Source organism: Alexandromys fortis, unplaced genomic scaffold (genome assembly GCF_014885135.2).
Source record: "Alexandromys fortis isolate MF-2015 unplaced genomic scaffold, M_Fortis_MF-2015_v1.1 scaffold_53, whole genome shotgun sequence".
Taxonomy (NCBI): Eukaryota; Metazoa; Chordata; class Mammalia; order Rodentia; family Cricetidae; genus Alexandromys; species Alexandromys fortis.
Window position 1 is genome coordinate 3,786,418 of NW_026067939.1, and position 25,125 is coordinate 3,811,542.

General features: G+C 42.8%; 1 protein-coding gene across 2 annotated transcripts in view; it reads right to left on the reverse strand.

Moving 5' to 3' along the window:
* Veph1 (ventricular zone expressed PH domain containing 1) overlaps positions 1 to 25,125 on the reverse strand; it is a 170,173-nt gene that overhangs the window by 75,657 nt on the left and 69,391 nt on the right. Inside the window, exons 7-9 of one of the 2 annotated variants that reach the window (XM_050147477.1) lie at positions 14,721 to 14,941; positions 3,268 to 3,474; positions 2,026 to 2,423 (exon numbers count right to left, since the gene is read on the reverse strand). In XM_050147477.1, coding sequence (XP_050003434.1) covers positions 2,026 to 2,423; positions 3,268 to 3,474; positions 14,721 to 14,941 — 826 coding nt within the window. Of the gene's footprint in view, positions 1 to 2,025; positions 2,424 to 3,267; positions 3,478 to 14,720; positions 14,942 to 25,125 lie in introns of both variants that reach the window. The other variant, XM_050147476.1, reaches the window with a different exon arrangement.

Consider the following 25,125-nt stretch of genomic DNA (forward strand, 5'->3'; position numbering starts at 1 on the left):
CATTTGTGGATGTATTACCAGGGAGTCATATAAATATTCTATCCCTTACACATGTCCCTGTATAGGAATTCCCCAGGCAATAGCTAAAATGTGAATGCATTCCAAAATGTCAACTTAAAAAAATATACACTCAATTCTAGGTTATCCCTGGTTGGAAATTTTACCATCAGAAAGTATTATGGTTTTTTCCTTTTCTTTCTTTCTTTCTTTCTTTCTTTCTTTCTTTCTTTCTTTCCTTTCTTTCTTTCTTCCTTTCTTTCTTTTCTTTTCTTTCTTTTTCTTTTTTTTTTTGATAATGGATTCATTCAACATTTGGGAAACAGTAAGGCCAGATCACTTAGTTGAGTCTAAAGCTAATTTTAACTCCTGCGATAATTCTTTGTAACTGGATGTTTGAAGTAGTTCTGTAGGTTTTCTTCCACATTGCAACACCATTGGAGCTCATTATATAGTAAACTCTTTATATTTATGCTGAGTTTGAAACACACACACACGTACTGATTATTCTATAAAGTGAAATGTGTTTAACTCTCTTTGACACGGATGCCCTTTTTGGCACCTTGAACCTCACGTTTCCTCCCTTCGTTGACCTTGGTCACCTGTGTTCACAGATTCTCAGCAAAACAGCAATGATGAAGAGGTCGCACAGATTGTTCATCACCAATCTTAGGCATCCCCACACCCTGCTGTATGTCACCATATAGACTATATTTGAATGTAAGCAACACCGTTTTCATTTTTGCTCCTAGAGAATTAATTTAGGAAGGCTGCTCAGATCCCTACAGACTTTGGAAAGTGTCAGCCTCTGTACAGACGGAGCAACTAGTTCTCCTTGTTACATTTGAACCCCAATTGACTTAGCAGAACACAATCTTTCCTCTGATTGGAGATGGGAAACAGGAGAGAAAGTAGAGTACGGGGAAGTGGGCCCTTGAGGGATCCCCACCTTTCTGCTGTATGGTTAGGGGGCTGGGCTGTCTGGCTTGTTTCCTGTGGGAAGATGACATGTTGACACCTCACTCTAGCTCCTAGGAGAAGGTGTCTGCCGTCTGAGGACTGCCGGAGAAAAACAAAAGCGCTAGTCCCACAGTGGCATCCAGGCCAGCTCAGTCTGTGATCTGCCCCGGAGCTCTGATACTGCTGCATTCGTGTCTCAAACTTTTTTTTTTTTTTTTTCTCAGAGACAGAGTAAAGACGTAAAATGTAAAGAGTGTCAGGAGATTTATTGACTGGTGTAAGTCAAATTTTAGAGATTAAAATAACGCAAAAATCTGTGATGACCCAAATATCCAAATTATAATTAAAGAAAGCTTCATTATGCGGTGATTATTTCTTTGGGCCAAGGATCCTACACAGTGTGCGCCTACACATTGTGACTGGTCCCATCATGACTTTGACTGTGTCTTTGGTGACACTAGTGACAGGAACTGTGTTTCTATGGTAGATCTAGCCAGCCTCTGATAATCTGTCTTTACTTTGCCCTTTGCTGTCCCAGTGTCCCCCACTTTTGCTGGCTTATCATATGTACCGCCTCCTGGCATGGCTTCGCTATGTTCCTCCCATACTCTGCTCTCTAGGAAATCCGGGACTGTGTTTGTCCTCAGATCTCGGGCCAGAGCAGGACACAGAGCAGTGGAATAAGAAAGAGGACAATCTCCTACGGTCAGTGAGAGGCATGGCTTCACTGTTTGATTACATGGTTGGAAGCATTCTCTGGATGCCCTGACCCTGGAGCCTGCTTCAAGGTCACTGCATTTCCCTTTTTATAAATTGGGAATGAGAAATCAAGCAACACAATAGTTTGCAAAACTCAGGAGACACAGAAGCATCTGAGTACAATCAAGACGACGAAAGTCAACAGATGGGCCAACTTTCCTAAAGGGGAAGTAAAAAAAGATACTAGAAGATATTTTCAAATGATCTATTTTGAAAAAAGTCCATAAAAGAGTGTGAATATTAGGCGCCTTGAGAATTTTGTCTCTGACATCTGAAATTTCGCGAGTGTGGGAACTTCAAAGCACTTACCTTCAATGTCGCAATGGTCTGGGACTGGCACCTTCCTTGTAATTTCCATGGCATAAGCCTTCACTTTACCGAGGTTTTCCTTTAAATGCAAGTAGAGCTTATCTTGGTATTCCACAGGACTTGAGGTGGTCTCTGGAATGTCTTTTTGGATGTTTCCTCTAACGGTTTCAGTCATATTCTCTGGTTCTATATACACAATACTTGGGCGTGAAGCAGAGGAATTTCTCAGCTGTGATCCGTGGGTGTCTATCTTAAGGGGCAACTTGCCCATTCCGAGGCTAAGTGGGTCAATCTCTGAAAGAGAGATGCTGGCTTGTATTCCTGCCCTCTCTCCAGCTTCCCCATCTTCAGCTCTCACGCTGTTTGTGAGCATGGTATTCAAAGCCAAACTCCTGGACCTATAATGAAAGGGTAGAAGAGTTAAGGGAGCTCTCATTCCCTGGCGAGGAGAAACAGACATGCTAGAACAAAACTTTACCTCCTCCAGAGTGAGACCTCTTAATAGACCAGATAACTCGAGGGCCACCAAACCATGTGACAAATAACATTCTGAAAACACAGGGCCAGGGCTATAGTTCAGTCCATAGCACATGTGTGCTGTGAATAAGACCCTGGGTTTTATCATCAGCCCCACAGTGAAGAAAGAAGATACTGTCTAGGTTCCTCCAAAAGAAGATATAAATCAATTTCATAGCAAAGTTGGCTGCAAAATGGTAGACTAGAAGTTTTTATTCTTTCTTGCTTTTGCCCCTGGTTAATCACTAGGGTAAGAAGTGCATCTGGCAGTCAGTCTCAAAATTAACACGCTTGTCATCAAAAAGTGTTGACAAAGAAGATCATATTTACTTTCTTCTATTTATAGTCCCTAAGTCAGTGGTTCTCAGCCTGTGGGTCCTGGCCCCTTTGGGGTCACACAGCAGATATTTACATTACGATTCATAACAGTAGCAAAATTACAGTTATGAAGTAGCAATGAAAATAATTTATGGTGGGGGAGTCACCACAACATGAGGAACTGTATTTAAGGGCTATAGCATTAGGAAGGTTGAGAACCACTGCACTTACTTGAATAATGAGAGCACTATGGGTAATATTTAATTCATTAAAGGATAGAACTTCGGGAAGCTGTAGGTTAAACAACAAAGCCAAATAAAACATAAAATACCCCCAAACACCACGAGCAAAGAAGCAATATCTAATGTGGGTTCATACTTCAAAATGACGACTGAACGAAAGTTATACCTGCCAAATCTAATGTTTCTTTGTTCTTCCTTAGAGACGTGGCCTAAACTGTATCTCCGGACAGAACCAGGAGCATTGCCCTCTGCATTTATTTTGTCTTCAAAAGCTTGGATTTTAACTTGGAGTTTTTCATGGTTTCCCCTTGCAGGCTCCGTGGTCTTGGCGTCTCCCACTTTCTCAGGAAAGCCAACTTCAGAGTCGGTTTTTCTGCTGAAAGAACAGAGACCATGAGCTGCTCGTCGTCCATGCCCTTGGAAACAGAGAGACTTTATTCCACCACCTTTATCTGGAAATGAAAACTCTGCCGGATAATTTTCTGGCTAGTTGTGTAGCAAACCTTTTTTGACTATTTAGACACAGGCTTTTGATGTTCCTTCTAGACAGCCCATTTTGCCAGAAGGTTAGAAACGTTGGTGGTCATGCCAACTCCGTATCAGAAATGCTTTCTGGGGGCTTAGAGAACAAAAGCAGTTTGTGCTCACGTTTATCACATTGTTTTTTTTCGAAACTCTAGAAGTATGGTAAAAAAAAAAAAATCATGCCGTACATTTGGTAGAACATTACGTGTGCTGATTATGCGCTGATAGAAGCTGTTTATGGTTTCTGAAAACTCATGGTTTTGTCAGTTTTAGGGCAATCACTCACAAGTCTTTCCCTGTCAGAGCAAAGTATGGCTTCTCAATTTTATTTATTTCTGTATTTGAATGCTCTGTGTTCATGTACATCTGCACACCAGAAGAAGGCATCGGATCCCATCGTAAATGGTTGTGAGCCACCTTGGGGCTGCTGTGAATTGAACTCAGAACCTCTGGAAGAGCAAACAACGCTCTTAACCATTGAGTCATCTCTCCAACCCTGTCTTCTCAATTTTAAGATAAAGAAAAAAATGAGATTTTTTTCTTTTTTAAATAAGTGATATTAGTAGCTCTCTCTCTCTATGTAAGATATATACATATATATAAGATATATACATATAAGATTTATATGTACTTATATATATTCATTTGTATTTTTATTTATGTGGATATATGCATGTATATGTGTGTATGCCATGTGTATGGGTGCCTGTAGAGGCCAGAAGAGAGAATAAGACCCCCTCAGAATTGGAGGTACAGGTGATTTTGGGGTGCCTAACATGAGTGCTGGGAACCAAACTCGGGTCCTCTGGAAAGGCAGCAAGAACTGTTAATTGCTGAGTCAATTCTCTAAATATATTTTATAAGAGTTTATAAAACACTTTGTGAGTATTAAACTTTATCTTTTAAGGCAGAAGTCAAATGTGGTATTATTTGAGGCCCCCTGAGAGCCAAGAGTTCCTTAGACAGAATTAAGTACTGCAGAGAAGCCATAGAAAGAAACTGCTCTGTGATACTAATCGAGCTGGACAATAATGACAGTCTCAGGCAGAATGTATTTCCATCTCTCGCCTGCATTCTAATATTTAGATGACCTAGGGCTACTTCAATCTTTCAAAAACATTGACTTATTTTATGTGCGTGTGTTTGTGCCCCAGCGTATATGTTTGCACCGAGTATATGCAGGAGCCCCAAGCAGCAAAAGAGGCCACTGGATCTCTGGGAACTGGAGTTACAGACAGTTGTGAGCCGCTAGGTGCTGGGGACTGAATCTCTGTCCTCTGCAAGAACAGGAAGTTCTGGGCTGGAGAGATGGCTCAGAGGTTAAGGACACTGACTGTTCTTCCAGAGGTCCTGAGTTCAATTCCCAGCAACCACATGGTGGCTCACAACCATCTAAAATGAAATCTGGTGCCCTCTTCTGGCATGCAGGCATACATGGAGGCAAAACACTGTATTGTATATGTAATAAATAAAATCTTAATAAAAAAAGAAAGAAAACAGCTGCATATTTTAAGAAAAAAAAAAGAACAGGAAGTTCTCTTAACCACTGAACCATCTATCTAGCTCGAGTTACTTTAATTTGAGTTACTTAATAATGGTTATTGATTAAAACCCATTTCTGTTAATTCGTATATTAATCATGGTCAAACAAGTTGTTTTTAGTTTCCACACTTTTGACATAAAATATGTATCTTTTCCCCATAAAAACTGATAATCCATCACCAACTGGGTGTCCTATAGTTCCATATGCTCTATACACTTCCAATACTAACTGCCTTGAGTCAGCATCAGTCTGCACAGATCTCCACGCTTCCTTATCAGTTTCAAGCGTGTGGTCCCAGGTCAACAACATGGAATAACTTGAGAACAAAGTCAGAGGGTTTACACACACACACACACACACACACACACACACACACACCTCTTTCCCAAGGTTCAGTAATTCACCAAAGGAGACTTTAGGCTCAAGAGAGCCTAAAAGGCTAAGACTTTTGGCTACAGTTGTCCTTAGATGCCCCTAACTCCAAGAGGCATGTATCATACTGATGAGATAGGGTTGCCAGTAAAATACGGACCATGAGGTCAAATAAGAATTTCAGAGAAACACCAAATATTTGAAAAAAGTATTTATTATAAAACTGTTGATTACATTGAATATTCATATACATTATAAAGTGAAAGTATTATGTATTTTTAACATTTTATGCTATATTTATTTATATATACATGCATTTCATTATGAGTAGGTCTCATCTATATTTTTGTACATTATCACTAAAATGTAGTTCATTATATTAAAGTTATTATACTAAAACCCCTAATTTTTTGATCTGAAATTCAACTAGATATCATGTGCATTTAAAAACTTACACCTGGCTACTTTGCTCCCTCGTATAGTTACACGCAGGGCACAGACAACAATCAAGAGAAAAAGGAATGCCTGGGGTCTGAAATCAGGCTGCCCTCGGGTCTACCAGATACGCAGGACAGCTTCAACCAACTCATCCCCGCGGAGGGAGGCATAGTGTTATCTGTTAAATGTGACGTAGAGAATGGCAGAACCGAAGAGTGGGAGCAAAAGCCCCCCACTTCTGACATTTTATATCTTGTCTCCCAGCTCAGAGGGAACAGAGACTTTGGAAGGGACCAATGGAGAGTCAGCAATCAGTGATAAACTCTCTGACTGAAGAAACAGTCTCTGGATATGAGGCTGATAAATATTTGCTCATGGGCTGAGCTGTGGCCACACAGGCTCTTCACTGTGCACAACTTCCCTTGTTTTGGGATTTTCAGACTTGGAGTTAAGGAACCAGGGTCGGGTAATGAATGGCCATGACTCTAGCAAAGTCTTAAGTCTTAAGTTAAAGGGAACTTTTGGTCACTGGCTACCATTCTACCTGGACAAGCCCAGTTTCACCAGGGAGCTAAGCAGGTTTGGATTCTAGTAGGTTAGAAGACCAAAAAAGAGTAGCTACAAGGATTGAACTTAAAATATCATTTCTTGCTCCGTAACTTCCTCTTTCTTTTAAGATATAATATAAAAAGAGGGAGAGAAAAATGTCCTTTAAAAACAAAACAAAACAAAACATCTTTTCAGATAAGTAGCCCTTTCCCCCCCACCCCCCCCCCCCCCCCCCGCTTCCTTCAGCACAGGCCACTCCTCCGGTGGGTGTTTCTCTGGGATGGGAGCAAACAAGCTGGTCTCTTGTAGGGGGGTCACTATTTCTTTTCCATGCGTCACTCTTAACTCCAGAGGTAATTTACAGAATGCTGCATTCTGTAGTCCCTTAAATATTAACTTGGCCATAACTCAACAAGCCACATTACAAGAGGCTTGGATGATTTCGTCTGAACGCTTTCTGGTCTCCGCTGCCAAAGTAAAGTCTTTAGAAGTCCATCTAGGGATGCCCGGGGGACGCCTAATTGCCTCCCTCTTGTGTGTGTGGTGACTCTGCTGAGAAACAAATTGGCCCTTGGGCGGCTGGTTGTGCTCCCTCTGTGCTGGGTGATGAGACTATAAGCTGGCAGGGGTGGAGAGATTGGCAAGCTCCGTTTCAGGCCCCTTAAATCAAAGAAGAATAATATTAGCTCACGGTTGATGATCTTAGCTTTCGATCCTGTGGCCAGGACACATTCTTCGGCGTAGTGAAGCTTGTGAGGGAGGAAGGAGAACTCAGTGGGCTTGATTCACACCGGAGTCCTAAGAAGGAGAACTCAGCAGGCTAGATCCACACCAGAATCCTAAATTTTGGGGGATTTATTTATTTATTTATTTAACCCTTCAGCAATTTCTTGGGTCATCATCAGTCACCAAAAGGATGACAGAGATGATCCCTGGGAAAAGGATGACAAAAACGATCCCTGAGCCCATAGTCCCATTGCCTGATAGGGACTTTGGTGCCTAATGTTGTTAGAGTATGAAAGTTCAGAGGTACAGCTGGGTCCTGGGAAAGTCTGCTTTCGAGCTATTTTGTGGGCAGAAGTGGAGCCCTGTAAAAGCCCAGTTATCTGGGGATTAACATGTCGGCAAGTCTACAGGACAGTTCCACTGAGAAGAGATGCTGCCACAACTGAGTTCCTTCACATTAGATCTTTAAGAGGGATTTCAGAAAGGATGCTATAGAAACATGAAACGATCATGGCCTTCAGAGGGAAAGGCCTAGCGGGCACGGTTAATCATGTGCGAAGTATCTGATTCAAAGGCACATTTTTATTAAACAAAAATGGGATTAATGGCTCTGTGTCTGTCATTAGGTAGCTAAAAGTGTTATAGAAAATGATGGATTGAACAGTGTAACCCTTACAGTACTGGTTTGAAAAATACTTGTGGTTCAAATCCTAGGTGCTGCTGTCCATTGTGAACTTTGACCCTCGAAGGTGACCTGAGCCACTGGTGCTAAACTCTGAAGACAAATACCTGTTCAAAGCCAGGGAAGACTGTGAAAGCCCTCTTTCTTAGCAGCATCCTAAAGCATGTACCCCGACAGACAGTAAGGCTTGCGGAGTGTGAGCATGCAAGAGCTGGCATAAGGAAATTGTGGATTTGTAAAACCTCTGAACTTCAAGAGCAAGTACTGAAGGTCTGTCTGGTAGCACACACTTAGAATTCCAATAATATGGAGGCTGAGGCAGGAGTTAGAAGTCTCTCTCAGTGACTAGCAAGTTCCAGGCAAACCTGGGAGACTGAGGCTAGGGGAAGAGCATTGATTCTGAACAATTGTAGACACTGAGAATTCCCTTCAATCAGAAGAAAAATATTAAGCTTCAATACAAAGAAACGTTCTCCTTAACATAGATGTTCAGTCATTTACACATTCTCAGCCCTTTGGTGGATCAGGGAGAAGTCGGAAAATAAGGGATCTGGAAAAAGTGCAAGACCCTCGTATATGCTCTTCAAGTGGGAGCCGCAGACCAGCTACTCCAAGTCTTGGAGCTCATGGGAATCACAGTGTCCTCCCCACACCAACAACGTCAGAATGATCATCGACCAATCCAAGCGCACGTTACCACTGACCAACCCCATGTTATCTGCTGAGCGTTCAGATCCATCCCAGAAAGAACAGAATTGAAAGCGGCCCAGGGCAGAAGCAGTGAGTTCTCATGACGGCCTGATGTAAGACAGTCTGCATCATTTGGAGTTGATAGGCTTTTCTGTCCGACCCTTTGGGGTTCTCTGTAAATTCCAGGGTGCAGTTATTTATTTATTTAATTGATTGATTGATTAATTAATTTATTTATTTTTGCCTTCACTACCAACAGACGCTGTTACCGACGCACCCTAAATCTGCAGTCAAGATTCCAGAGTTGAGAGGGAACCTGCGAGGAGCCTTGGCCCCGCCCCCAGAACAGAAGGTCACGTGACTGTCTGGATGTAGCCCAAGTTGCGGAATTTCAAAGGAATGCAGAGCAGCGGCAACTTCAGGGCAGTGCTCTGAGTCAGGACAGAACTGTGGAGGAAGGGTACCCATCTTCTAGACTGTTATGCCCGGGAACCGGAGCAGGCAACGGCTGGCAGTGAGCCGCAAATGCTCCATGCTCTGCTTTCAGTTTCTGTAGTAACTTTGCCGTGGCCTGATGTAGAAAGTGTGCAAGTGAGCACTTATCTGCGAGCCGTGTTCCCAGCAGCTCCGAGTATTGCGAAGTCTCCCATGCTAGCGCTCACCCTGCACAGAATGTGAGCACTACCAGCCAATGTGTACTGTGGGCTTTTTCCCCACAGGCAACTGATGCTCTAAATCTGGAATGTCTATGCCCTTTTACCTCCGGCTTTGCTTTACGAGGGTTGTTATCTGTTACATCAAATGGAAAAATCCCAGAAACAAACAAGTCGTTGAATGGTTATTGGGACATCATTCTGAGTAGCATGATGAATTTTTATATCATCTCCTTCTGTTTCAGCCAGGACAAGTTATCCTTCTGCCCAGAGTATCCATGACTACGTAGTATATGCTATACTACCCCGTTAGTTATCATATCAATTCTTGTACTATTAAAGTGCTTCTATTTAAGTAACTCTCTTTTTACTCCATAACGGCCCCAAAGCACAAGAATAGTCCTTTCAACAGTTTGAATAAGCCAGAGATGGGTTGGTGATTCCTGCTCACCTTACGGTGAAAAGGCAGAGTGAGAGAAAACCTATAATACTATATCGTCATAATTGTTCTATTTTATTAACAGTCATTTACCATTATCAATCACTTACTGTGGCTAATTACTGTACACATGCATATAGACACCTTCCCACTGACTGGGAAGGTAAGTGTTAACCTTCTTTCAGCCCCAACCAAAAAGATGTTCAAGACTCAGAAAACACCACACAAATGATAACTTAAAATTCACACCTGATGGATGGAGCAGAGGAACAAGGACCATCTCCTGACTCAATATACCAAGCAGCTAGGTATGAGGGGCTGCTGAGACCCTGCAGAGCTGCCAGCACCTCAGATGGGTAGGAGAAGGTCAAGTCTCCATTACATCTCCCTCTTCCAGGCTAGAACCTGGGTGTTCTCTGTCTTGTTTGAGATGGAACACCAGGGCACAGGCACACACAAAAGCCTAGGTGGTGTGTCCTGTGATTTGAATACTGCAGCCCCAGGTCTCCTGGCAAAGTTGCAGCTGTATTACTCACAGTTCAGGTGGGGTCGCCATCATTCCCACCCCCCCCCCTTTGTCCACGCCCTGCAGAGCCAGCTCTGCGGGAGTCTCACGCTCATTGGTCTTGCGCCATCCGTTCCAAGCTGATAATGGTGTCTTTCACCTATGTCTCTTGCTAATAAATGAATTCCTGAAATACCTTTACAGACCTTCTCTTGGCCCCAAGTACTGGCTAAGGAAGGACGACCAATGAAGTAAATGAACAACAGATGGGACATAAACGGTACCACATGTTAGCTTCAACCTCTTTGGGAAGAAGCAGGGCAAAACCTGAAGCAATTACTTCATACCTATGGAGGGGTCACAGCGACCACACAGCTACCACAAAAGGCCATTATTACTTTCTTTTGATATAGGACATCTCTAGATGGAAAAGATGAACCTTTTTTCTTACTGAGACTTCAGTTTCATCTTTAGATGTTACCTTATTGGGGTGGAAGGACCTTCAACTTTTCCTAAGCAGGGACAATGCTACCCAGAATGTCACATGGGTTTAATTATGTCCTGAAACTACTTGTGGTCATTCCTTGAGCCAACAGTTGGTCTCAAAAAGTCAGTTTTTCCTGTTGTATAAACATGTCTTGCCTTTTTTTTTTAAAAAAAAAAGGGGAGTTGTTTTTTTTTTTTTATAAGCACTTTAGAGAATATATTTTTTCTGAATATTAGCACTCTAGTTTGGATGCAAGTAGGGCACAGAGATGCCTAGGGATTCAGGAGCTGGAGAACTGGAGACGGATGAGCACTATAGAAGTTCAGAGAAAGTGGGATCATGGGACAGCATAAGTGGAAGACCTCACTGAGGAGCCGCACCAAACTGCGCTTGTAGGGAAGGGCAGTCTCTCATGGAAAGAGAGGCGTGAAGAGGGTATTCTAGAACGTGATAGAAAAAGTAAGTACAATCAGTCTGACTGTGCAGAAATGTCTAAGTGCTGTGTCTATTGGAACTCTCATCCACACTAACGTCTGAGATGAGACCCAGAAGGAGGAAGAAACAAAAGCAAGTTTCATGAATTACTGCCTGGTATTTATGCAGAAATTACTGCAGGCCCCTAAGGGGAGTGGAGGCTGAGTAGAGGCTTGAACTTCATCCTAGATTATTAATTTATTTCTATCCTTTGTTTATGTGTATGTGTGTGAGTCCGTGTGAGTTTATGTGTACCATGTGTACCGAGGAGCCCATGGAGACCAGAAGAAGGGATGGAATCCCCTAGAGCTGGAAATACAGAAGGTTGTGAGCTGACTTCTTAAGCTGAATGTGAGGGTTGGGAGAAAATAATTGGTGAAGGTGCAATGGCAAAATATTAAAAAATATTCAAAATCCAGCCTGCAATACTCGGAGGTGCCTCCGGCAATGCTTACCAAGGTCGCATGCACAGCTTCTCAGCAGCCTTGTATGTTTTGGACATACAATATGTGCAGTTTCTCTGTGCATTCATTACACCACATGCCACCAGCAAATGCTACTCAAAACACATCGACTCAGGTTCAAGACTCTGGCATGTTTTCATTCTATGCGCAAAAGCTTTCCTTTCTTACGTAAACATAATGGCTTAATTATGGAAACAGAGACGTTCAGGATCTTCCTGCCATCATCTCTCTGCACACAACTACCAAATTGCTGCTGGATTGCAGCGTGTTTGGATGTTTAGTTTTAGAAATTGCTATTTGAAAGTCCAACGAGTTTCATAAAAAAAAAATACATTCTGGCTTGATATCCAGACAGAATTTCCAACAGTATCTGGGAAGGCTGCTGTGATCTACTGTAGGGGACACAGTGATCTATTGTAGTGGCCACTGTGATCTACTGTAGAGGACACTGTGATCTACTGTAGGGACACTGTGATCCACTGTAGCGGACACTGTGATCTACTGTAGCAGATGCTGTGATCTACTGTGTGGATGCTGTGATCTACTATAGTGGACGCTGTGATCTACTGTAGGGGACACTGTGATCTATTGTGTGGACACTGAGCTCAATGATTGCTAGGGAACTGCTCAGTCTCCTTGAACACACTCTCCCCTTCCCCAGTTTTCGCTGGGTCTGACAGGCAAGCAGCCCAGTGGTAAAGGGCTGCTCAGACGGCCACAAAGGACATGCCATTTGCAGAAGTATAGGTCTCTTTTCCTAACTCCTTAGTCGCTTTGCATCACCTTGTCAATCAAGAGTTGCCATTATACCTCCTTTTTTGTTTCTCCAGAATTGACTTCAAAACTTAAATGCTCTGCTTGGTTCTGTCATTTAGGCTTTGTTGGCTTTTATTTAAATACAAACACATTTTAGAGACAGAGGAATAGGGGAAATGCAAATAGGCTCACCTGGTGCCCTTTACAAAACTCACCCAATTTATTCAGAATCTTTTTGGCAAGAGGAAGGCTCATCTGCTTTGGTTTTTCATTCTCTCTGGGATGCTAATTGTTTTCCTTTTGATAGTCTTGTTGTTTTGGCCTGAAGTCTACAATCTGGCCTGCTGAGCTGTGTGTCACGTTTGTAAATTAGCTGACATCTGCTTTGAGTTTCATCGTCTTTAATTTTCTTTCAGGATCGTTTCACTTGTTCATTTTCTCTTTAATTGCAAGAATCGGGTTTTTGTCTTTGCTTTATACAAAAGTACAGACCTTTCTGCTTTGGGGGCATGGACTCCAATGAGTGGAATCACGTGGTCCCAAGGAAGACTATTCAGGGAAAAGATGCTGGGAGAGAAGCCTTAGCAACCGTCCCAGAGAGGATGCGCCCTGGACACAAAGAGCTAGCTGTCCACACCACACTTCTGAGGTTCCCACTGAATAATTACAATCTGTTAGAAGAAGATTGACAGTGAGGGCCGAACCGGGGGAAATATTTTGAATTGAGAGAGACTGAGGTGGTGGACATATGTGGGATGAAGGCTGACTTTTTTATTTCTTTGTGTGTGTGTGTGTGTGTGCTTTTTTTTTCTGTGCTAGAGAGTGAAGCCAGGGCCCCACATGTAAGACAAACTGCTCTACTACTTAGCTACTGTCCCCATGCCTCCCTCCCTCCCCACTGTCCCTTCTTTGTCTCCCTCCTTCCCCCATCATTTCTTTCTCCTTTTCCTTTTCACCTCAGAAAAACAGTAAAGGGAGTATTATTGCAAATAGGACTGGGACTATTTATCAAAGATTCATTTCACTGTTGAATTACCGAATGCCGCAGCCTTGTAACTTTCTCCCACTTTAAAGAAAGCTCAGAGATGTTTGTTGGGGACATGTCCCCTGGCCAGAGCGTGTGCGTGAACTTTTCTTCTGGCAAGCGTGTCCATCCTGGCTAGAAGAGGTTTACAAGCAGGTTGGCTGTGCACATGGTATAAAAACTTTCCTTGATAACAGCTGCAGAAATTCTAAACCACGTTTCTGAAACTATATTATGAAACTTACCTGGCAGTGGCTTTGAGGTTTCATCTATGTTACTGGATGTTACTGTGATAAAGACATGGCAGCTAAGTCAGGGGCATGCTTTGTGAATGGCATATGTACAAAACAGTGGTTCTAAACTGGGGCACTTTTTTGCCTCCTAGAGGACATTTAGAAACGCCAAGATCATTGTCACAACCGCGAGAGGAGACTGGTGCTGGCGTCTAGTAAGTAGAGACTTGAGTTTCTGATAAATAGTTTCTGATGCACAGGATAGCCCCCCAAGAGTAGAAAGGGCTATCTGTGTGCACTGCACTCTCTCTCACTCCAGTTAGAATTGCTCTCTTTCCAATTCAGCCAGATTTTGGCAGCTCATTCGCCACCATCACCAATGATTTCCTTGTGACAATGTATTGACATGTACTGTCTTTCCTTGATCTGACCCTTGTCGTTTTCTCGCCGGGACAGTCCCTGTACTGAGACTAGAGTGACCTTGAAATCAGGGTTCTGACTTTACCCCACCACGTACCGAATCCCACAGTGACTCCTACAGGACGAAATGGGAACGTCTTAGAAAGGTATGCCACGCCCACCGTGTCTCATCCCTGCCTGTGCTTCATCATCATCCCAAATGTTGCTCTTCTTGTAGCATATACACTCCACTTATGCAAATGATGCCCATTTCAGGAAAGACATACATGCCACCAAAAAGAGCCTGGTGCGATCTGGTCCTCTCCCAAGACTTGGTCCACAATGTCTCTTACTCGAGGAGATGTTTCTTGATCTCAGTTTTACCCCTTCTTCCATACACAGGTAAACCCCATCTCATTGTTCTCCAAATTCTTTGAACCCATCTTTAATAGTGTACCCCGCTCTAGCATCTAATTTCATTTTCTGATTATTTAAATATTTAATCTACCAGACAGTGACCTCTATCCCTCTGCTTAAATTCCCGGCTCAGAATAAACAAGCATCAAATGCTTATTGAATAAATAAATGAGTGCCACGTGGCATTATCCTTCATCCTCTTTGTTTCTCATAACTTTTACTCTGTTTGGATGCTATAGATACCTGCCATTCCCAGCCTTGCTGTTTTCCAGTTGTCGGGAGAGCAGCTTGGCGATGTTGGTGAAACTGTTGCTCATCCGGAAGATGTCCCTGCTGTGAGGGCCCAGGATGGAGGAGAAGGCATCGGTGATGCTCTTAATTTCCAGCAGGAGAATATGGTGAAAGGAGTGCTCCATGTTGGCCAGCTGGCTCACCAGGTAACCGAGGCAGCTCCTGGCTCTTTCCTGCCAACGACAATGAGAACAACAGAAGTCTGTAGGACAATATAGCATTAAAGTTCTGTGAGCTAGATCCCTTCCAATAAATATGGGTGAGGTTAGTAATGCTGGTGCTTTTGAAGACGTCACATCTGTATGAATTCATGAGACACAGTGCATTACAGGGACATTGTCTACCCCCGACTTAGAGCCAGAAGATAGAAGTGGGGGATCTTCGACACATGCCAGGCTCCTCTTAGAAGTTAGGATCACAACACAAAAGGAAATGGGTGGAAACCTTCTGAAACGATGTAGCAGACAGAGTGAAAAAAATACCCATGCGAAATACTTAGTACATTGGACGGAGACACGTGCCACAAAAGAGAAACAAAGCAGAAAGAGGAGAGCCTGGGAAATTAATATTAAAAACTACACTGGGCACATCCCAGAGAGAAAATAACATTCCAATTCAATAAAGTGTTTATCATCGAAACCCAGCATGTTCAAAAGCCTTAGTAACAATTAGAGTGAAATTCATCCTGCTTGATACAGGGTTGCAGGGAGCTCTAGGAGCCGGGCCATATGGGAGGTGACATTTAATTTGCTGTTTGTATCACTGACAGGGTGACTTCAAACTTCATGTATGCTTCTTGACTTCAGAATCAGAGTCTGCCTTAGCATCCTAAAAAGTCATTCCACAAATACCTAAGTGTCCCTGTGGCTCTGTGGAGAGGATTTCCCGGGATGCAGATGTAGGTCAGCTGCTCAAACAGTTTTGTAGCCTGCGTGAGGCCCTGGATTGACCCAGGGATTCTCTCTCCACCCCCACTCTGACCCCCTCCCCCCCACAAAACCTTTCTCATCATGCAAAACCAGAACATTCTTTTCTCAGAAGCATTCATCTTGCTCATGGGGAAGGTGACGGTGTGGATGTTTGCTGAAACCAGCCTCATTCTGAATGATCCTCTGGCAGCCAAACCGAGCTGAAGGGGAAATTAATCACATTTCGGGAACAAGAAAAATCCTAACTGCTTGAGACCCCGCATATGAGTCCGCACCAAGCTCACATCGTTTGTTCTGAAACCTTGGAGCACATCCAGGTTCCTCACAGGGGTAACAGATGTGATTCTGGATGAAAAATGGGATGTTAGGGCAAGAATGGGGTTATGGAATTCTGATTTTTTTTTCTCGGCTCCAAAGTATTTTGTCTCCGAGGCTTAGTGACTACAGCCTGCGTGCTGTCTTCCCGCAGTGGGGCAGGGTCAGCGTCACCTGCGTGTCATCATGTAGACTTGTTACTGTCCACTCAGACACAAGTCCATGCAGACAGCTAGACCAAGTGCCAAGGCTACCCCACAAGCTCTTCAGTACCCATGGGACTTCCTGAATGACACTGTGAGGTAAGTAACGTGTCGGCCATCACTTTATGGGGAAGAAACTGGCCATGCTCTGAGCCCCATATCCTCAGCGTCTCTCACTATTGTGACCTCACTGGCCATGGCACCAGCCCTTCCTACCAAGAAACAAGACCACAAATTAGTCCAATTCCTTCTTGGTCTCTCATTCCCCAGCACAGATATGCGGTTCTTTTTGCTTAATTACATTTGATTTACCTAACAAGCATCATAAATATTCTGTAAATACAAAATAGACTAGTGATTCTCAAGCCTTTCTGTTTGTAGGGCCCCTGACCTCTTTTTAAAATGTTTGCAGGCCCCAAAGAGTTTTTGTTTGTCTGGGCTGTAGCTATTGCTATTTGTCATTTTGAAACTAAACTGACAAATTAGAACCATCAATTTATTTAAAAATAAACCATATGCATGTTAGACACATTTTTTATGAAAAAAATTCATCTCCGAAATAGAATTTTTGCAAATCTTTAAGGTGTAGTGGTTGTTCACATGGACAAAAACTGTATTCTCATATCTGTTTTTTACTTGCTGCATTATATCAGGCCTCATACAGCTTATATAGTTGGAAAAATTCGAATTATTTTCAAAATACCGTTGATAGTTATGTACATTCTTTATGGATAGTACATGAAACTCAACAAGTGGTAGTATTTGTTTGCAATATTAGTATTTTTGTACTCTATTACACTAAAATTCATCTTTTTTTTTCCTCAAGTAAAGATAAAGCATTGTCCTTTCCATAGAGGAAGTGGTCCAGAGTAGTCAACCTGCCACTAGGTTGCTGGTTAGTTACCCTGGGGAACGGTGCCAGATCTGGGGCTCAGTGTTAGTTTCTGCTGTTGGCAGATCTGTCACTCAGCAGCAGTTATAGCCAGATCAGCCTTGATAAGAGGAAGTCCATGTTGTTGAGACCATGTATAACCCCCATCTCTGCCACCATGACCACTTTGCTCGTGGGCCCATTGGGCAATGCAGGAATGGCTGGGGAAGGGTTGACTGTTGTCTTAGGGTTTCTATTGCTCTGAATAGAACCATGACTGTGGCAGGTTTTTGTAAAAGAAAACATTTAATTGTGTAGCTTACAGTTCAGAGGTGTAGTTCGTTATTGTTACGGCGGGAGGCATGGCAGCGTGTAGGCAGACATGGCATGCGAGAGGGAGCTGAGGGTTCTTGCATCTTGACTCACAGGCAACAAGCAGTGGTCTGAGACACTGGGTAGAATATGACCTCAAAGCCTGCCTCCACAGTGACGTATTTCCTCTAACGAGACCACATCTGCTCCACAAGGTCACGTCTCCCAGCAGTGCCACTTCCTTGGGGGCCTATTTTTTTTCAAACCACCTCAACTGTCCATAGAAGAGGCCATCCTATCTACTTGTCTATGGGACTCTTCCTTAGCTGCGGTCACCTTTACACGAGCATCTACAAGTGACACCTATAGGGCCTGATAAAAAAAAACTCCAGACAGCATCTCTTCCTGGCACCTAGAGGCTGTGGGATAGCTAATCTAACAATGGCTGCCTATTAGCAGAATGTTCAAGAATCCAGTAGTTGTTCAGACATCTAGGCTTGATGACTGAACTCTATCATAACAGGTCTCTTCAGTATATGCTAGAATTCTGAAGAAGTATATGCTAATGTCAGTGAAGGAATAGATTTGCTAGAGAGAGAGAGAGACAGAGAGACAGAGAGAGAGAGAGAGAGAGAGAGAGAGAGAGAGAGAGAGAGAGAGACAGAGACAGAGAGAGACAGAGAGACAGAGAGAGAGAAAGCAGGCAAAGAGAATGAACCCGTCTTCCAGGTCCTTTACATAGACTGCCAGCAGAAGGTGTGGTCCAGATTTAAACGTTTGTCTTCCCACCCCGAAGACCTGGATTAGAAGAGGGGCTATGCACTTCAAATGATTTAATTAAGAAAAATAAATCCCTCACAGGTGTGCCCAGTCATTTGAGCTTTAGTTAATTTCAGATGTGGTCAAGTTTACAAGCAAGAACAGCCATTACGAGGACCAAGCATTCAAACACAAGAGGCAATGGGTCCCGGACATTTTGTGTCCCAAGCACAATGCGTGGGGACATTAGAGCCAGTCTCTCATAGGCGTCCAGGGTAACTATGGTAATACCTGTAGCTTTGCTGAAAGCCGGAAGCTCACTTCATTCCTCCACTCTCCAGATAACGTTTACCAACTCATTCAAACGCAATAACCATAGGCTCCTTAGAAGCCATTATCTTAAGTAAAAAAAAAATTCCTTGAAAGAGTTATTCAGATGATTTGGAAAGACAGAGGCTCAAGGTGCTTTCCTAAATTAGCCTCTATAATCCTGCATTTAAATGTGCATCAGAAATTCTGAGCCAATTCCCATTTCCAATTAACACTGAGCATGAAAAATCTTCGGGGTGGAGGTAATAATAAAACCAGCTATTTCTACTGTTTCATCAAGCTAAATGAGTCCTTGTGAGGATGGGGAGGTGGGGTCTCGAAAGTCAGTAGAGGAATGTTTGCTACCGGGGAACCTTTGGAGAATGTCTGGAGACATTTTGGGTTGTCATAATTGAGGGGACGGAATGGCAGAATCCAGTGGGAAAAGGCCAGAGATGCTGTCAAACATCACGTAACACACACGATAGCCCCCAGCTAAGGGTCATCTAGCCCAAAGCGTTGATGGTGTCAGACTGAGAAATTCCTAGTTAAGTGAAAACTGGCTCTTCCCCCAGTCCCCTAACTGTCAATACAATCTGGTGCCACCGTCCTGATTTGTGGTAATCACTAGAGGTTTTGCAAACTATTGCTTTGTGCTAGGAGTGCAGATGTCAAGCCAGTAGACACAATAGACAATGTCTTAGGAACGCTGTATTACTGTGAAAATACCTCTACCATCACAGGTCCCTTGAAAGGACCTAAGAAGCCATGGGTCACACTGAGAACTGACGAATTAGAGTTCATCATTGGCAACATTTTCTGCAAGGAGCAGATAGAACATATTTTTAACCCAGTGAGCCATTGGGATAATGCCAGTATGTGCCAGACGATGGGCACGGTTACCTGCAGTTCACGTACGTTTATAAATGGGCTATCAGAAAGAGGATATTAGTACCTAAAGGACAATAAAGACTGAGGTTACACTGGTCAGAGTCACAGGTGGGGCAAACCTGCTACTAAATCAAAATCTGACTGATTCCAGAGTTCGGATGTTTCCAGTTTCAAGAGCCGAGGAAAGCCAAGTCAGAGCAGTCTTCCTCACTGCTATCTTTCTCTCCTGTGTCCACAGCAAGAATTGCCAGAGGATCACAGGGTTCTTCCTCATGGGACCTACAGCCTTCCAGAGACCCATTCTCAACACTGCCCTCTTGTATGATGGAATTGTCTGAGATATCATTAGGACAAACCTAATGACCAGAAGACTCCTGTTTCCCAGTTCCTAGTCAATTTCATCGGAGTTGGTGGGGTTCTTTTTGAAACATTCCAGATGATTCTACTAGGAGGCCAGGGTTGAAAGCTACTAGTCTATGTAGGGCTCTGCAGCCCTGAAATTTGGGCATTTGAAACTTAGAAATTTGTGGATTTGGCTTTTTTCCTCTTTTATAACTTTTACCTTTTTCTAAGGGAGTAATAAAAATAATCAACTCGGTTGTTTGAATAATCATTTTATCCACTGAGTATCTGCTGTCTGTCATTATTTATTTAATCACAGATAATTCTTTGAAGCTTCCTGTAGACTAAGGGGACCCCAGCAAGGACCATTACACTGTAGTGTAAAGGAGAATGTAGCCAATGCTTTCTCAATGAAACTTTACCAGGTGATCCAAAATGTTGCCTAGGAATGCTTAGAGGCCCAAGGGTGACCCTGTGTTTAGGTTCTTAGGGATGCCATTACATGACAGTGTCCTTAATGACACCATTTAATGGCATCCCTAAGAAACTAAGACATTTAACTCCAGATGTTGAGCTGGAAGAGTTTGTATTGGCCCCTCTTCCCATCCCAATTCTTTGGCTCTGAGAACCCAGCGTTTTCTGTTTGTCCCCAAATTTTTTTCAGGTTTTTAACACTAAAATGTCCTTGCTGTAGAAGATTTATTTTCTCAATTCAGATGCTGACTGTTACCCCAAGGCCCAGTCCTAAAGACTTGGCCCCCAAGAGCGGCACCAGTGGAAGTGTGGAATCCGTAGGAAGTGGGACTTCCTAGACACCGCCATGGACCTGCTAAGCGAAAAAGGCATCTCTGGTCGTCCATTTATCTTTCTCTGTTCTCCTTGGCTCATGACACACAAGCAGCTTTGCTTTCCTAACATCTACCAGCCTGATGTTCTGCCTTAACACAGGCCCAAAGCAGTAGACACAACTATTGATGGACAGAACCTCCCAACTAGAAGCATAATTAATTTTTTGTCCTTGTAAACTAGACTGCTTGAAGTTCTTCGTTTTAGCATGGAAAGCTAGCTCTGGTCATGAGCAAATAAGGACACTTGATAATTTTGTGACTTTAGGACTATCCAAATAGAAACAATGTAATGGAGGGAAGGTTTGTTATTTATTTAATTGCTTTTTTTTTTTTTTTTTTTTTTTGCCAGGGTCTAACTTTGTATCCCTGGCTGGCCTGGAACTCACTATGTAGACCAGGCTGATGTTAAACTCATAGAGATCTGTGTACCTCTCCTGCCAAGCGTTGGGATTAAAGGTGTGGGCCAAGGAAAGATTTATTTTGACTTGGTTTCTGAAGTGTTAGTTCAGAAGGAAAAGTGTGATGGAGTTCGTTCGAGAGACAGGCAGCCAGGATTGCTCCAATCACAGCTGCAGACAGGAAACAATGAGCACAGGCTGGACCCAGGATCAGGCACAAGTGCCAAAGGCCTAGCCTGCTGTCCTTCTCCAGCCTGCCTAGCTCCTACCTCCTAAAGGCTCCACCAGTGTCAAAACAGTGCTGCCAGCTGGACTAAGCTCTAAAAAAGGAGCCCCTGGAAGAGATCTCAAATGCAAAACCATACCTATCATCCAAGTCTGCAGTCTGTGGGCAAATAGCAAAGTACTTCTACTTCAGCTAGGAAATTTTTTTAAAAGGTGTATAATTTATTGATTCGTCGAGAATTCCATACATTCATTGATGTATTTTGACCATATCCATGTCCCATTTCTACCTTCAACTTGTCCCAGATCTACTTCCCACCCCCGATTTCTCCCAGCATCATGCTTTCTTTTTTAAAATAGTCTACAGAGAATAATTTGTGCTGTGCAAATACTCCTTGGGGAGTGGCTGGCACTCACTAGAGCAGGACCGCCCCTCATCCTTAAAGAAAACTGGTCCTCTTGTTCCCCCAAAGCCATCAGTTGTTAAAAGCACCTCAACTTGGTACTACTCAGTGGTAAAAAACAATGACATCTTGAAATTTTCATTCAAATAGATGGAACTAAAAACATTAAATTAAATTTAAAAAAAAATCAAACACCATCCCGAGTGAGGCAACCCAGACCCAGACAGACAAACATGGTATGTACTCACTCATAAGTGGATACCAGACATAAAACAAAGGATAATGAGCCTACAGTCCATGATCCCAGAGAAGCTAGGTAACAAGGAGAACCCTAAGAGAGACAGACATACATGGATCCCCTGGGAAGGGGAACTAGACAAGATCTCCTGAGAAAATTGGGAGTGTGGGGGGGGGGGGAAGGGGAGAAGGGAAGGTGGAAGGGGAAGGGGAGGAGAAGAAAGAGGGAAGAGGAGACCATGAGGCAATGAGATAGTCGAGATGGGGAAGGGCAGAGAGGGAGAGCAAGGAAAAAGCTATCTTGATTGAGGGAGTCATTATGGGGCTAGCAAGAAATACGGCACCAGGGAAATTCTCAGGAATCCACAAAGATGACCTCAGTTAAGACCATAAGCAATAGTGGAGAGGGGGCCTGAACTGGCCTTCCCCTGTAATCAGATTGATGACTACCTAATTGTCATCATAGAACCTTCATCCAGCAACTGATGGAAAGAAAGGCAGAGATCCACAGCTAAGCACTGGGTCGAGCTTCTGAAGACCAGTCCAAAGGAGGGAGGAGCAATAATATGAGCAAAGGGGTCATGACCATAATGGGGATCCCCACAGAGACAACTGGCCTGAGCTAGTGGGAGCTCACTGACTCTGGACTGATAGTGGGGGAACCTACATAGGACCAAACTAGGCCCACTGAATGTGGGTGACAGTTGTGAGACTCGGGCAGTCTGTGGGGCCACTGGCAGTGGGTCCAGGATTTATACCTAGTGTTTGAACTGGCATTTTAGAGCCCATTTCTTTTGGAGGGATATCTTGCTCAGCCTAGATATAGAGGGAAAGGTCCTGCCTCAAAGTGATGTGTCAGACTTTGTTGACTCCCCTTGGGAAGACTTACCCTCTATGAGGAGTGGATAGGGGACTTTGTGTGGGGGTACGGAAGGAGGGGAGAGAGTGAGAACTGTCTCGAAAAACCAAAAAAAAAAAAAAAAAAAAAAAAAGGGAGAACTGGGATAAGTATAGAAGATGAGAAAAGATTGTTTCAAAAAGATAAATTTAATAATAATAATAATAGGGGGCTGGAGAGATGGCTCAGTAGTTAAGAGCATTGCCTGCTCTTCCAAAGGTCCTGAGTTCAATTCCCGGCAACCACATGGTGGCTCACAACCATCTATAATGAGATCTGGTGCCCTCTTCTGGCCTGCAGACATATACACAGACAGAATATTGTATGCATAATAAATAAATATTTTTTTTTAAAAAAAATAATAATAGCACCTCAACTTGGGATGGGGGTTTGTGAGCTCATTGGGTTCTCACTTAACAGAAGTCATTGTAGGTACAATATGATGTGTCATGTTATAGATCTCTTTCTCTCCAGATATATGTGCCTATATCTAACACATCTATGTATATATTATATGTATCACAGATGTTTATGTATATACCATACAGAATTCTTTCTCACTCATGGGAGCTCTGCTCTATGAAGTCACCATAAGTGATAAATTGAGAGCAGTAATGTGTTTCTTTTAGGGAAACAGAGGGCTAGGTACCTACAAGCTTCTGATTAACGGAATTTCTATCAACTGAATACTACATAAGCTTATGTTATTGTATTGTGATATTTCGTGTAAAGACAAGACATTTTACTGTTATATGTTTGTTGTAAAAACATCTTATTTAAGACAGTGGTAACTGATTTTTAAAATTGAACTCATTGTCAACAGCTGTGTAACCTATGCCAGAATGATTTTTATCTAACATTTGGGTTTCCTCTCTAAGGTCTATCACAGCCCTTTTGCACTTTGGGACATTAGAGAGCAGTTAGCAATATACTTCAGTGATACAGTAAACAGGTAGCCACACACACACACACACACACACACACACACACACACAGAGAGAGAGAGAGAGAGAGAGAGAGAGAGAGAGAGAGAGAGAGAGAGATGAGAGACATGTGGCACTAGGCCATGAAAAAAAAAATGACTTTGAGGACTGGATTCCCTTATATATTCCCTTGGGGTGATCAAAAATTGTTTTCTACTCACTAATAAATAAAATTGCATTAGAAATTACAAACATTTTAACGGTTTCTAAAGTCACACAACCAATGTAAAAGAAAGACATTTCTATGTTTACTACTTGTGAGTCAGGTTTTGCATGACTGTAGGAACATGATTTCTGGAGCACATAAAGAGTAATAAATCATGCCTAGCATAAAATGCTGTCTGGGCAAAACAATTTTGAACATAAATTTCGGGAACAAAAGTTAAAAAATAGCTGATGAGAACAGATGCATCCTTTGTTTTGTATGAACCTCAAATTTTGTCACAAGGCAAAAATGAAGGCTAATTGGACCACGTTCAACTCTGTGCATTTGGCATAGAATACTAAGCTGAATTCCACCCTCGCAGGAAAAAAATCAACCAGGTCATTTTTGAAGCAATTATGGCTAGATGTATTTAAGCCTTATGAAGTCTTTCTCAAGAAGTTGTTTGAACAAAAATGATTTGTGGTTTAAACTGAAAGGCAGCTTGACTGCATGTCTGTGGGATTTCAAAGAATAATGTAATTGTGTAAATTAAGTCTTTGTTTCGATTGAGTTTTAAAGGGAAACAAGGATATAGTCTGTCACCAAGTAACTCTTTCCAATTTATTGTTATTTTTCCTCAACTAGAACTCAATATGGCCATGTTTCTGTTTAAAGAAAAATCCCTCCTCCTACTTGTTGGGTGGGAGTCTATTCACAAATATCTTTTCATTCCTTTGACTCCTCTAAATGATTACAGATCTTAAACCTTAGAGAAGGTCATCTAATTTGAGCTTCAAACACAATGTTTTGATTGATAAAAGATTTAAGCGTTCTATAGTTGAGATTTGCGCTCTAAAAACTGGGGGCTTGGGAACGTAGCCTCTGAAAGGTAGACCTTTTGTGAGACCCAGACTGTGTTCAACTAGGCCAGCGTTTCTTCTCCCACAGCACAGGGTCCCCTCATGTAAATGACCTCTCATTGATTATCCTGAACAATGGGTCCACTATTGCTTTTGCTTTAATGAAACATGTTCTGAAAGACCATTGGGGACACAGCACCAAAACGCTTCTGGTGGACTCAAAGCTGCAGGCCAATTTTAATCCCTCAAGGATCTGCTGGGCAAATGAGGGTGCAAAACAAGAGTGAGAGAAACTAAGTAATCATGGGAACCATGTGGGGGCAAGATGCTGTTGTAGATCCAAAAGAAAAAAAGAAGGAAGAGAGGAAAGAAGGAAGAAAGGATAGAGAGAAGAACGAGAGAGAGAGAGAGAGAGAGAGAGAGAGAGA